The sequence below is a fragment of the Diadema antillarum genome, unplaced genomic scaffold, assembly GCF_040938485.1.
Source record: "Diadema antillarum isolate AM-2024a unplaced genomic scaffold, OU_Dant_1.0 scf00000099, whole genome shotgun sequence".
Taxonomy (NCBI): Eukaryota; Metazoa; Echinodermata; class Echinoidea; order Diadematoida; family Diadematidae; genus Diadema; species Diadema antillarum.
Window position 1 is genome coordinate 34,477 of NW_027270988.1, and position 14,351 is coordinate 48,827.

At 38.3% G+C, this 14,351-nt stretch overlaps 1 protein-coding gene across 1 annotated transcript in view; it reads left to right on the forward strand.

Annotated features, from left to right (window-relative positions):
- Positions 1-14,351, forward strand: part of LOC139718751 (ATP-dependent RNA helicase DHX30-like) — a 38,234-nt gene that overhangs the window by 10,179 nt on the left and 13,704 nt on the right. Inside the window, 11 exon segments of the mRNA XM_071630217.1 lie at positions 1,121-1,304; positions 1,650-1,809; positions 3,406-3,646; positions 4,535-4,612; positions 5,901-5,971; positions 6,615-6,744; positions 8,138-8,261; positions 9,025-9,156; positions 10,014-10,152; positions 11,230-11,320; positions 13,351-13,510. Coding sequence (XP_071486318.1) covers positions 1,121-1,304; positions 1,650-1,809; positions 3,406-3,646; positions 4,535-4,612; positions 5,901-5,971; positions 6,615-6,744; positions 8,138-8,261; positions 9,025-9,156; positions 10,014-10,152; positions 11,230-11,320; positions 13,351-13,510 — 1,510 coding nt within the window.

Sequence of the window (14,351 nt, forward strand, 5' to 3'; positions counted from 1 at the left end):
TTCAAAAGCACTCTGAGAGCGCAGACCTCCACCCAGCAGGTCATTTCCGCCACTGATCTTGTTCTTCCATAGAGATCAGTGATTTCCACCCATACGTAAGCGTGCTGAAAATTGCCCGATTTCCCAATATAGAAGCCTTTTGTTTCGTCATAAACTTCCAGTTGCCCAACGCCTCGCGCCAGCAGAAACTAGAGCATGCACTTTAGTGCGCATATGCCAACCTAAAAAAATGTGCAGCTTGAACTCTCAAGTTCAGTGACCCTACCTGCCAAAATATTGAAAATTCTTCATAAAATCCATAAAAATTCCTGAAACACTACCAAAATTTAATAATCTCTTCCTTGTGTTACTCTCAAACTTTCCTGTAAGTTTCATCCAAATCCTTTCACAATGTTTAGAGTTATTTTGCACAAAGGCAAACAAACAAACAAACAAATATACTAACAAACAAACCAACACCAATGAAAACATAACCTCCTTCCTTGATGGAGGTGAAAATCAGTGGTATTCTGTTTGTGTCCACTAGATGGGCATTGGTAAAGGGCTTTTCATGAAGGTGATGGACAGGTATCTTCCTTGTTTTTGTGCAGCTATATTCATCATCTACTGTATATTTACCATCTATATGTGTTCCATTCTCAAATGCCCCAAAATATCAATGTTATCGTGTTAGATCTACTCTTGTTCATTCGACTGCCGCCATACCGTGGACCGTGGTTGTACGGTACAGCCATTTGTGTTGTAACATTCAGCACGATTATAAAATGAAAATCTGTGTGGTAGATGGAATACATTTCTATCAAATCTCAAATTTGTAAATCAATTAACCCTTGAGGTGTCTACAGCCCTCGCCTTCAGCTGGACAGGTTCGGCGAGGGCTGCTAGACACCTCGCAGATCACCTCAGCGATGTTAGATTGTACCATTGCCCTCGAAGTCGATGATTATTTGCTTATTAACCTGTTGAGGACAGGCTGATTTAGCTATAACACTCATTTCCCATAGACACCTGCCCGAGTATACTCATGACTTGTTTTCAATGGGTTAAAATGGTGCTTGACTCACTTTGCAATCAAACTTGTCATTTGTCCTTCCTCCAAATCCTCTCTCCCATCTCTAAGCCGAGGAGGGTGAGTGTCATATCTACCGCCAAGAGGATTGCCCTGGAGAGAGGGGAAAGAATGAGGGAAACGACTGGCTACCAGATTCGGCTGGACCGCAAGACACCAGAGAATCATGGATGTATGCTGTTCTGCACCACGGGGATCCTCCTCCAGAAACTGAGACAAAATCCTGATCTCAGGGGTGAGAAAACTTTTGGTTGTTTTTATATTTTTCATCCATGAAGTCAAGGAACCATATATACATGTATTTGTTTGGGTGCTGTGTAAAACAGTAAACTCTTTACTATTCACTTTTTCTCTTTGATAAGGGAGAGTAAAATCATCTTGAAATTGAGGCCTTCATAGTTCACATAATTATATCTGTTTGTTGGGTTTGCAGTGGGTGACTTGAGATTGCAAAAAAAAAAAGTAGTAATGTTTAGAGGGATCTATGTTTTAAGCAGTCAAACTGATTGGATCTGAGGCTGTGGATCGTAAGAAACAGAGGTTTCACTTCCTGCTGGTCATGTGATCACCCCCTTTGCAGGAGTCAGTCATGTGATCATCGATGAGGCTCACGAGAGGGACATCAACATCGACTTCCTCCTCATCCTCCTTCGCGATGTCCTGAAGCGGAACGAGAGGATCAAGCTGGTGCTCATGAGCGCCTCCATCAACCCCACCCTCTTCTCAAAGTATTTTGACAAGTGAGTTCCATACTATTCCTTGATGTCTGAACTTTGATATGAATTGATTTTATTTGATTGACTGGATTTAATATTTCTGTATAGTAGCAATTAATGCAGTCTTCTTCTGCTGTATGATACAATACAACAGGATGGGTGGGGGGTTATAGCCTTATAGGTTGATGTCTAAGCTGCGGGTCCAGTTCAGGGCAGCATCCCTTGCTTTAGCAAGTTCTCCAAGATCGCCTGGGAACTTCTGCAGGTGGCAGTCTTCCACAATGTGATGCAGGGTTTGGTCAGGATGGCAGCAGTCACACGCCGGGCTAGCCCAGAACCCTCATTTGTGTAGACGGTGGCCTGTCCTTGCATGGAGGATTCGGATGTGATTTAGAGTGAGCCACTGTTTCCGAAGGAGGTTGAAGCCCTCTGGCATTGCTGCAGTCAAAATTACTGTAGCTACCATCTGTCTATAATGACCACCTGCCCAAAGTGACCCATATGTGAATGGTAATCTATTACAAAAGGCTTTGTCAAATATGGTATTTTTTTGTTTGGAAAATACTTCAGATATAAACACAGAGAGAAAGGTGCAAGAGGTCACAGTGCCATTGGATCTTTGTTTTTATTTTTTTGTATGTTTAAATGAGTTTAAGGAATTATATTATGTGTAATACCAAAAGAATAATAGCCAAAATCAATAACATGTCCACTCTGTCTTGAGTCACCCAACACTTCACTGAAATGTAAATAGGAACTCGTTTCTGAATTGGATGTGATTTTGAAAAAGCAGAACAGATCCTTGCAAGACATATCTTCACAGTTGTAAGAAAATGTGTCCTTTTCTGTGAAGACCTGAATGAAATTCTTAATGATCTTACTGAATCATTCAGTCTTCAATGAAAGCAACCATAACATATGCAGGCCAGTTTTTCAGAAAAAACACAATGACAATATTGCCCTCAATTCCAGTCAGTATGGCATACATATAGTTACTGCATCATAAATCTGTGGAATATGATTAACGGTTAAACCTAGTTTTGGGAAGGGCTGAGAATTCATCCTTCACCATTTGAAACTTGCTTTCAATAATCAATTATGTATCACAAGGGTCTACTAAAAAAAAAAAATTGTATGGCTAATGGGATTCGCCAGAATAATGAGTTGTCCGGGAGTATTTTAGGATTAGATGTGATCATTGGACACAACTTTGCCTTAGAATGAATGATCTAATGCCCTCTCTGTTCAGTAGTGAGTAAGAAGCACATTCTGTGATGATCAATCATGATTTTTCTGTGACTTTTTCTGAGCAAATGCATGCAGTTTACTCTGGCGTGAAAGATCAATTGATGCTGCTGTGACTTAACGTGTAAACAATTCAAAAACATTACATACACGTGCAGCAACTATGGTCGGAAATGCTCAAAGATTGCAATCTTTCTTGGCAGTATTGGGCATTTTCATCATCGCCTAGCTTAAAATCCTGTCACACTGTTATTTCACACATTTCGTATGTATATTGTCCACTCTAGAGCTAGAGCAAAAAACTTGTGGTTTATGCAAGCATACCAAAAGTATAATTCACCTTTAAAGTGTAAATTTTCTCATTCATTCAACCAGTGCCCCTGTAATCAATGTGCCTGGCTTCATGCACCCAGTGAAGGAATTCTTTCTTCCCGAGACACTAGCAGAGCTGGGCATCAACCCCGGCACCCACAAGAGTCCAATTTTCCAGGCGGAACGAGCCAATCAGGAGAAGACAAGGATAGCAAGGGGGAAGAAGTTGACGGGCAAGGCCCCGCCCACAAACGTCGATCTGGTGGTCGACGTCATCAAAGCCATTGACCAAAAAAAGCCTCCTGTGAGTGCATAGAAAATATTTCATGTAATGTAATCCTTTTATAAGTTAAGGCAGGAATATCTTATCTTGCCAAGCTTATTCATCCCACTCGGGTGTAGTAGTGTGCCTCAGTTCAAGAGGAAGACCATAGTCACACAATATGGATTGTGGGATTAGGTAATCTCTGTTCATTGACAATTAGATTTCAGACGTCTGTGCCAGTTGGAGATAAGCAAATGGAGGGATGTAGACAGGAGTGGATCCAGGAATTCTGCAAAGAGGAGGCGCCTTTGCAAAATTAAAGGAAGGGGCGTGCACCCCCCATTTCTTTCTTTTTATTTCTTTTTTTATTAACCAAAAAGAAACAGAGGGCGCATGCTCGGTGCGCCCCCCTCTGGATCTGCCACTGGTAGACGTGAATATAATGCTCCCCGTGTTTCCTTGTTTCATATTCAATAATGTAGCAACAACAACAAAAAAACAAACAAACAAAACTCAACAAAAAATAGAAATAGTTTTTGACAGGAAGAGGCTTTTTAGGGAGAATCTTGGGATCAAGAGGTAATCTATTTCAAATCTGAGAGCCACAGCAGTGATCAGATTTGTTGTAAAGTTTGAGGAGAAATTAAAACACTTTTAAACAGGAGGTTCTACGTTTGAATCCTACCCACAAAATACATCCGCGGTCAAGATGTTTTAGCCACAATGTCCACATCTGTCCAGGTGTATAAATGGGTGCCAGCTACACATTGTAGGCAATGCAGGGATAATGGTATTTTTTTTTTTTTTTGGGGGGGGGGGTGGGTGGGGGTAGGGGTAATGTGAGAGAACAGTGTCTCAGAGTGAAGAGTAGATACTAGGTCTGTATTATCGCAATGTTTTTGCTGACCATATGCATTTTTTTGACAGGGCGCCATCTTGTGCTTCCTCCCGAGCTGGCAGGACATACGAAGCGTGAACGACAAATTGAAAGCTGGCTGGGGAAAGGTGAGATACAGCAAGACAGATTTTTTGACACTCCCATAAATCACTTACTATTTTAAATCACCTGTAGTTTTATTTGTTTATATTATTCATGTTTTGTTTAACAAATGTTAAACAAAGTTAAAATGGTAATTTAACTCTGGCTGTCCGTCTGTTCAAGCACGGCTTATAACGGCGGCCCTCTGCATTATATGTATATATTATATATTGTACTGTGAATCAAGTCATTATTGGCCATATAAACATTTTGTATGTTATTTAACGTTTCATTTGTCTTTATATACAAAATATGACTTACTATGTAATATGTCAATAATTTTCAGAATTGTATTTGTGTAATTGAACCTGCCTTTGTTATTTTTGTATTCTGAAAGAAAATATGAAATGCAGAAAATAAAATCTTTTCAAACAAAAAAAAAAAAAAAAAACAAACAAACAATATGGGGTTGGCACATTCATTTTGATAACTACTTTACAATGGTGCCCTGTATATATACCGATCTGACTTGGCAGCAAAATCTGCCATTACTACAATGTCTCATTCGCTTGTGCATATGAGAATGCATGATATAGGTGGCACCTGCCTTGGGCCCGCCACAATGCATTCAGCTTACATGTGTATTTGTGCGCAAGTGGGACACAACAGTTAACTGCATGTGTTTTGACATCGGATCGGTCTATATACTTGCAGATAAGATAACAAGTAGTGATATGATGAGAACAAATACAAAGATATTACATGAGAAAAAAAAAAATACAGTGGACTCCTGCTCTAATGAAGTCTTCAGGACCGGCAGTTTTCTTTTTTAATATCGAAATTTTGTTATAACCGAACAAATAAACTATAAGAATACATAGTGTGGGTAATGTTGTGGCCTGAATTTTTATTTCGTTGTAACCAGAATTTCATTATAACCATGTTCGTTATAACAGGAGTGCACTAGAATAAAGTGAACTGTGTATGTGCATCAGAGGTAGAACAGAATTTGGAAAGGAGATAGTAACAATGAAAAAGTGAAAAGACTGGAAGTGTTGGATTCATTGAAACATGTTAAGTATATGAATACAATGTGGTAATACATCTTGGAGGATGCAGAAAAATCATTTTGCAGTTATATCCCATGATACTCATCCTTGTGAAATGAGTAAATACAAAAGCATTGCAAATTTATAGAACTTAAAGTAGGCTATCAAATTCTACTGAAATGAGATTGTTGAAATTATTATTTGTTCTGAAAAATTTGAGTGAAATTAGAGACCAACATGAAGTCAATTATTTCCCTGCACACAGAGTGACAAGTATGTAATCTACCCAGTGCACTCAAACATCACAATGGATAACCAGCAAGCCATGTTTGATATGTAAGTATTCAACAAAGCAGATTCTGCCTTGAGTATCATTGTCAATTTCCCTTTTCAGTACTTTGTGTTGACTTAATCTAAACCAATCAATATACATGTATATTAGTGTGTGTGAATGAATTTGATTAATGTTGTGTCAATAAAAGTGGATTTTTTTTTTCTGGCTGTACCTTTTACAACATATTCCTTCTTATAGAAATATAGGATCTTTTAAGGATATAGTGAACCTATGATAAGAAAGTGTTTCCGCAACAGACTTTGTTCAATGTGTATTCTTGTCATGCATTCTTGGACATTCGTCGCAATACGTAAATGGGTTAATTTCCATTGAATGACTTAAGGGTACATTCTTTTTAATCAAGCCTCTGGCTTTCACTAAATTGTACCTGTTACACTTTGTAAACAATTTATACTGTATTTCCAAACGATTTTATTACTGAGTAAATGTATGAATTGAATGAATTAAATTGAATTCTCAAATGATTGTATATCTCCATATAGTTTTTTTTTTTTTTACCTCTCCTTGCATTAACAATATTGTTTGCTTAAATTATTAAATCCATTAGCACCTTAGAACAGCAGGTGACTTTTTTGTCTTTCATCTTCTCCACCCTTTTATCATTGTTCATTTTAATCCGGCTAGCCCTCCCGAGGGGGTGAGAAAGGTTGTCCTGGCAACCAACATCGCAGAGACGTCTATCACCATCGGGGATGTCGTCTATGTGGTGGATCCCGGCAACCACAAAGAGGAGAGGTTCAATGCAGAGTATGGGGTGAGACATGACCAATCAATTTTCAGTGTCTTGACTGTCGGTGAAAAGTAGCATAACCCTGCAATTTCTTGTCGCTGAGACCTGAAGCCAAAGAAGAAATCATGAGCACTTTAGAAACAAAAACAAAAATAATTAAACAAAAACAAAAATAAATAAAGTTTTCTTTTTGTGCTGTTACTCTCTGTGGAAACAAGGGTATGTTCGATCTGTATTATTATAAACATCATGGGAAAAAGAAGGAACTAGCCTGGGATTTGAATCCGTGTCACCTGCTTACTGAACAGTAAATACTGAGCTGAAGCCTGTTCAAATACCAAGTACCCAGTGCTTCACCCCTCTTTCCTGTCTCTTTGGTCTTATTCATAATTTATTATTCTCCAGCTAGGCAAGTTGTAAGAATGGAGGGAATTAGTTTTTTAAAAAGGAGGAAGGTCTGACATTTAATGTTATCTTGTTTCAGTGAAGAGCTGCTGCCATCTATATAAGGCAGAGAAGGAGATCCCATGGAAATACCATCACCTTTTTTGTGCCAGAACATTTGGACAGTGTGTACAATGCTATGAGGTCTTCTATGCTGATTGAAACTCAAGGCAAACAAAGAGTTAATCTCCTGACTCCTTGTAACTATAGAATTCAGTGAATTTTTATTTCTAGTGAGGTGATACACTTTTAGCCAGAATTGAAGTGGGATTACATTTACATTCTGACATATTTGCTGATGACTTTGATAAAGGACAGTGTTACCAGAAACGTTTGGGGCATGAAGCTTTCACAAATTGGAGGCAACTGCCTTTTCTGCAGCATTAAACTTAGCAAATTGGTGACTAGCGTTCAATGCATAGTGTGGACATAAACTTCGGCATGCATTTTACATTTGCGAATCTTGGCTCTTTCCAAAATTTGTGAAAGTTTCATGCTCGTGAAAATTTTTGGTTTTACAGTATTCTTCTTTTCAATAGAATCACCCATAACCCTACAGTGTGGAACATCCCCCAGATCAAGCCATTAAGGTCATGGTGTCTTCTTACACTGGGGGGGGGGGGGGGGGGGGGGAGCTTTTGGCAAGGGATAGCCACTTGACCCCATCCATCATCTTTATGTACTTTCATACAAACATTGCTGGAGTTTGTAAGACTCAAACTATTGGAAGGTTCTTAGAAGGGCGTGGCCTTGGATGATCCGCTTGTGGTTTTAACCCCATACAGAGTGCAAGTGGTGTGTTTTATTAGTCTGTGGGGTTGTGGTAATTGAAGTCCTCTTCCTCCTCCCCCTCTTCTTTTCTCCTCCTCTCCTTCATCCCCCTCTCCTCCTCCTCCTCCCCCTCCTCCTCCTCTTCTTCTTCTTCCTCCTCCTCCTCCTCTTTCTCTCTCCCCCAACCCCACTGCCCCGTCAGGTGTCCTGTCTGGACCTCCACTGGGCTTCCAGAGCCAACATCAAGCAGAGAAAGGGACGGGCGGGGCGCCGTCAACCAGGAGAATGTTTTCATCTCTTTGACAGAGATGTCTTTAACAGGATGAGTGAGTATGGAGTTAATAATATTTTCTTCCAATGAATTTCTTATTATGCCCATCGTAGGGCAAATGTATTTATGCACACATGCTACTTACTACACACAAATTTAAATAGAGTTGTTCACCAGCACACGATGTGAATGGCAAATTTTATGGAGTGAATATCATACCAATTTCTTACATTTTTTTTTTCACAAAATAACACTTGTATGAAGTTTGTAATTTATGGAAATTCAACTCTGCATAGGAATAAGTAGTACTTGGAAATCTGTTTATTCTGAATATTCAGATGTGAATCGTTTATAATTCCATACGATGTCAGAAAGAATGTTAATCTGAATTTAATTAGTACATCAGTGTAGTGGTACAACAAGATGAGATTATATCTGGAGGAAAAGCATATCTTAGATGATATCTCATATATGAGGGATCTTGTCTTATATAAGAGGCCTGAAATTAGTGCAAATTTTGATATTTGTAGTTACCATGGCAACAACTTCATTGCTATTAGTGGCTTGGGTTACTGCCCAATTGTTTTTGATGGAATAAAAATAATTGCAAGGTGCAATTGATGTAAAATATTTTTTGCGTCAGGTCATAGATTGAAATCTTTACGTTGGTCATAACACTAGCTGAAAAAACAACAACACAAAAACAATCAAAAGATCTTCTTTGCAAATGTAAATCATTTGAGTGAAATTGTTATGCCCCACATTCATATGTTACCTCATCAGTTCACATCTGTTTGTTTTGTTTGATTGTGTTTTAGGTGAGTTTCAAGTACCGGAGATGTTGCGCATTCCCTTGGAGCACATTGTGGTGCAAGCCAAGGTCCACAATGACTCGCTGTCCGCTGCAGAGTTTCTCTCCCATGCCCTTGAGACGCCCCCTCCCGAAGCAGGTATGGAGGAAAAATCAATTTAGGGCTCACAGAGATGTCGATTCTTAATTTTTTTTTGCAGTATTTTGTATTTTGAGGAGGAAAAATCCATCTAGGACTCACATAGATGCCGTTTCCTAATTGTTTTGCAGTATTCTGTACTGTATTTTTTTTTCTTTAACCAAAAATACTGCAGGTTTCATGGAAAATACTGTTTATCTCAAGTCATATTACTACACCTGTCTATTGCCACAGAAAAAGAAAGAAAAAAAAAAGAAAAGTCCATCCAGGACTCACAGAATATCAATTGCTTTCTTTTTGACAGTATTTTGTATTATTTTTTTTACCATATATACTGCAGACTTCAAGGAAAAATTGCTGTTTTTCTCAAATCATATTACTAATATATCTATTGCAGGAAAGGAAAAAAAAAGTTTTTCCACAGAAAATACACCTTTTCAACTGTAAGTATAGTGCAATTCTGTTTAAAATGTTGACATTCCTGGGTTTAGAGGTGAAGGCCTCACAAGTTGCTTTTAATACACAAAGGCCAAATTTTATTTTGATACCAGATTTTGAGTTGTGAAGCTTAGTGCACATTGTGTGCATTGTATGTGGTGTATTGTATATATCTTCATCCAAAATGGGATAAATAAACAAACTGTGTTTGCTCTCTCTTATCTCTCTCTTTCTGCATCGTATTGTGGAAGATCATTGGCTGTATTCATACCAGAATTGGATTTAAACTACAGATGGTCTTTCATAATTAGACTCCAAGTTGCGTTTTACAATTTTCAGTATTATATTATCATCTTCTCTCACACACTATCTCTCTCTCTCTATCTATCTCTGTGATATTGTCGTGGTGATGACTACAGTTTCGGCTGCTGTGGATCTACTCCAGGACCTTGATATTATGGATAACGATGAACACCTGACACCTCTTGGCCAGAAGGTGGCGTGCTTCGCCTGTGACCCTAGGATTGCCAAGGCTCTTATTTTCTCTGCCATTTTCAGGTTCAAGTTTGAGCTCTTCTCAAACAACCATCCAAATAACAAATGAAAATAAAGAAGGAGCACATTAGTACTGTCAAAGTGGAAATTTTGGTGGTGTTGAAATTTTGACATATCTTGTGCAACCAGGAACAAGTGTGAAAATAAAAGCATGCAAATATTTTTTGCTTGCCATATGTTCCAGCAGTTGATATCATGATTCCGTGGAATTAAAACCTGGTCGAGCGCAACAAATTAGGCGCATGAGAATACCTTACACTAAGTTATTGTATACATAAACATACACACAATTCCACATATGCTGTACTTGGTATACATATCTGTATGTGCATTATGTCATTTCTTATTTATAATAATAATAATAATAATAATAATGATGATGATGATGATGATGATGATGATGATGATGATGATGATGATGATGATGATGATAATGATAAAATAATATTTCATATGCAACACAGTTATGTAATTGTGATGAATTTTTCAGGGCATGAAGGATGATAAACAGTGCATGAGCAGTGATATTTCATCATATATAATTTGATATTGAAGGTAGTAATGTGAAAAGTCTGCGTTGTCATTGAGTGTTAGATGTCTGATAATAATTTTGATAGTGGAGGTAGAAGGTGAAGTTGTACCATATAAATGAGATGTAAAAGATATGTGCATCCCAGAGTTGTCACACTACCACATATCTGAAGTTCTTTCCCAGTCTGTGCTGCACACAATATCTGGCCTTTAGATATGAATCATATGTTTACAAACTTTGGCCAAAAAAATATAAAATAAAAGGAATGTAACTTGTTTCACTGTGATAATTCAGTTTAGGTTTGGTAGTATATTGGCAACTTACATATATATATTTTTTCATTAACAGTGTCCATATATCATCCATTTTCATCAATGGATACAAAAATGGCAGTACACTACATTGATATAAAGTCAATATGGATACATTAATCCTGAAATTTTATTTGAAGATAAATTTATTTTATGTTCTGTTGATGCTGACAGGCATTTACGAATTGGAGGATTCTACATGGTAAAGTACTTGTATTTTCACATCTACTTTGGCAGGTGTGTGGATCCCATTCTGACAATAGCAGCTAGCTTGAGCACTCGAGATCTTTTTCGTGAAAACCTTGAGAACAGGAAGGAGATCATGGAGGTCAGACATCATCTTGTATCTTGCCTAGTCCGTCTGTCTGTAACTCTGTCTACCCCTAAGTTGTCTGTTGTTTTGTCCACCTTTGTCTGTCTGTCAGTAACTCTGTTCATCTCTCTTTTTGTCAGTTTAATGCTGTCTGTATCTCTGTTATCTGTTTGTAACTCTGTCCATCTCTCTGTCTGTCTGTAATTCTCTCTATCTCTGTCAGTAATTCTGTCCATCTCTCTGCTTGTCTTTCTGTATTTCTGTCCATCTGTTTGTGGTCTGTCTGTAATTCTGTCCATCTATCTGCTTGTCTGTCTTTGTTTCTGTCCATCTGTCAGTCTGTCTGTCTGTAAGTCTGTCCATCTCTCTGTGATCTGTCTGTAACTCTTTCCATCTCTCTGTTTATCTGTCTGCATTTCTGTGTCTGTTTATGAGTCTACCAGCCAGTTTTATTATATATATGTTTGGTTGTGTTTGCATGTTTTGGTTTGCTGAGGTGTCTGTTTTTATGAATATTAGCCATTTAAATGTGGTTGTATGTGTTTATGTCACATATATGTGTGCTTCTGGTTGTTTGTCTATATAATATATACTAGTTCTAATTTTTATGCCTCCGCTACGAAGTGGTGCCGGAGGCATTATGTTTTCGGGTTGTCCGTCCGTCCGTCCATCCTTCCGTCCGTCTGTAATGGATTTTGTGGACAGGGTAACTATCAAAACCTTTTGAGGTATCCTAATGAAACTTGGCATGTTTGTGTATTAGGGGGTGAAGTTGTGCCTATCAACTTTTGGGTGCACATGCTCAAGGTCAAAGGTCAAATACATAAAATTTCACTATTTCCATCATATCTATGCAATGCCTGAAGATATTTTCTTGAAACTTAGTGTATACGTGTATTACCCGATTAAGATTCTCTGGTAAAAGTTTGGGTCATGAGGTCAAAGGTCAAAGGTCAAAAGGTCAAGTAAAAATATTAAAACTTCACCTTTTTTCTCTGTACCTTGGAAATTGTTCAAGGTATCTTCATGGAACATAGTATACATACATGTACTGACTGGCAGTGATTATCTAGAGAATTTAGGGTTCATAGGGTCAAAGGTCAAGGGCAACACTTCAAAATTTTACTACTTCTCCCATGTTTATGCAATGTCAGCAGGATTTTTTTTTTTACACTTGGTGTATGCATGTATAACCTAATAGAGATTCTCTGGAAAGTTTTTTTTTTTTCTTTTGTTCTTGCCTCAAAGGTCAAAAGGTCAAAGATCAAGTGAAAGTGCTAAACTAAGTTTTTCCTCCATATCTCAGAAATGGCTCAGGTTATCTTGAAACGTACTACATATGTATGCATGTTCTGCCTGACAGTGATTTTCGTATGAATTTTAGGGTCAAAGGCCAGATGAAAATGGTAACAATTTACTATTCAATACAGAAATTGCACTTTTTCTCCATACCTTGAAAATTACTCAATGCATAAACGTATGAATGGGTCAAAGTCAAGTTAACCCGTTGAGGACGAGTCCCGAGTATACTCGGGCAGGTGTCTATGGGAAATGCGTGTTGTAGCAAATCAAACCGTCCTCAGCGGATTAAAGTCCTTAAATCCCAAATACATGCTCTCCTATTCATCCAATTAAACCTAGGTCAAGGAAGATGAACATTCAACACATTTGTGACAAACTTGTCATTTTAATATTTTGCCAATTTTGTGAAAATGTAATCACACATTGTCCACATGTACTATCTAGACCTATTAGGAGAATCATGCATAATGGCGGAGGCATACCAGTTGCCATAATGACATTTCTAGTTGTTTGTTTGTTTCTGTATGTTAGTTTCTATAGGGGCATATTCTGTTTGTCCTGTTTATTTGGACACTTTGGAAGTACATTGTAGGAATATAATATTATTGCAAACATGTAATGTGTCAAAATTTTTGCTGTGACGGATGATTTTCACACTGATGTTGCAGATGCTTGTGAAAGACAAGCAAACGCTTGAGAAAAAGGTTCCTGGAAAGCTGTCCCTTTTCTTCTTTCTCCTGCAGTTGATGCAGAAGTTTGCCCAGGGGAACGAGAGTGACCACCTGGTGCGGCTGGAAGCCTACCAAGGCTGGTTCAGGAGACAGGTAGAGGAGGGGAGGGAGAGTGCTGAGGAGTACGTCCAATCCAACCAGCTCTACCTACCAACGCTCCAGTTCATTCGTGGTATGTGCACAGTTTTACCACTTGATCCAAGCAAGAAAGCTTCGTGAAGTTCCCTGCTCATAACTCAATGTGTGGGACTAAAACAGCTCTGCCTGCCCAGTTTTTGCCTGCTCTGTTTCTCTCAATGACAAAATTACAAGATGTTGTTGTTAATCACACATTTAGAGTAACAGAATGTGTCTGCTGTGACTATGTGTCTGAAGCTAGGGCAGAAAAATAGGGATTATTGATCAGTGGTGGTCAGATGATGGCCTAAATGTACATTCATTTAAGGGGAAAGTGACCTAATACTTGTGACATCTGTCATTTCATAATAACAGCCTAGGTGTCCTTAAAAAGGTTTATGAGAACTTATTAGATTTTGTTTGAAATTCCACAAGGTCAAAGTTCATCGAAATTTTGCTGAGCATGTCATTTTCTACCCATGACTAAATCTAGTCCTTTGTTAATGTGATTGGACGTAATTAAAGTCTTGTTTCAAATGGTATTGGTGATAGGGCAGAGTTAAAGGGGACTGAACTTTGACCCAAAATATCAATTTCTAAACTTGTGTCAGTGTTGGATTGAAACATAATGTATGTTTATTACATTATTTACATGAGATTTTTTCCCTTTTTTTTTATGCTGGCAGGAATACTCAAATATCAAATTTGGAAGAGTAAGTGAAATTCTCCACTCTGCTTATCATCTTTTCTCCCAAAAAGGGGGGGGGGGGGAGGAAAAAAGGGCTCTTACCCAGTCGACTCCATTTGTCTTTGACACAGATATGGTTTGGTTCCCCCCCCCCCTTTTCCTCCTCCTTCCCAATATTGAATATTGTTGGTACCTTGCCATACTCCAC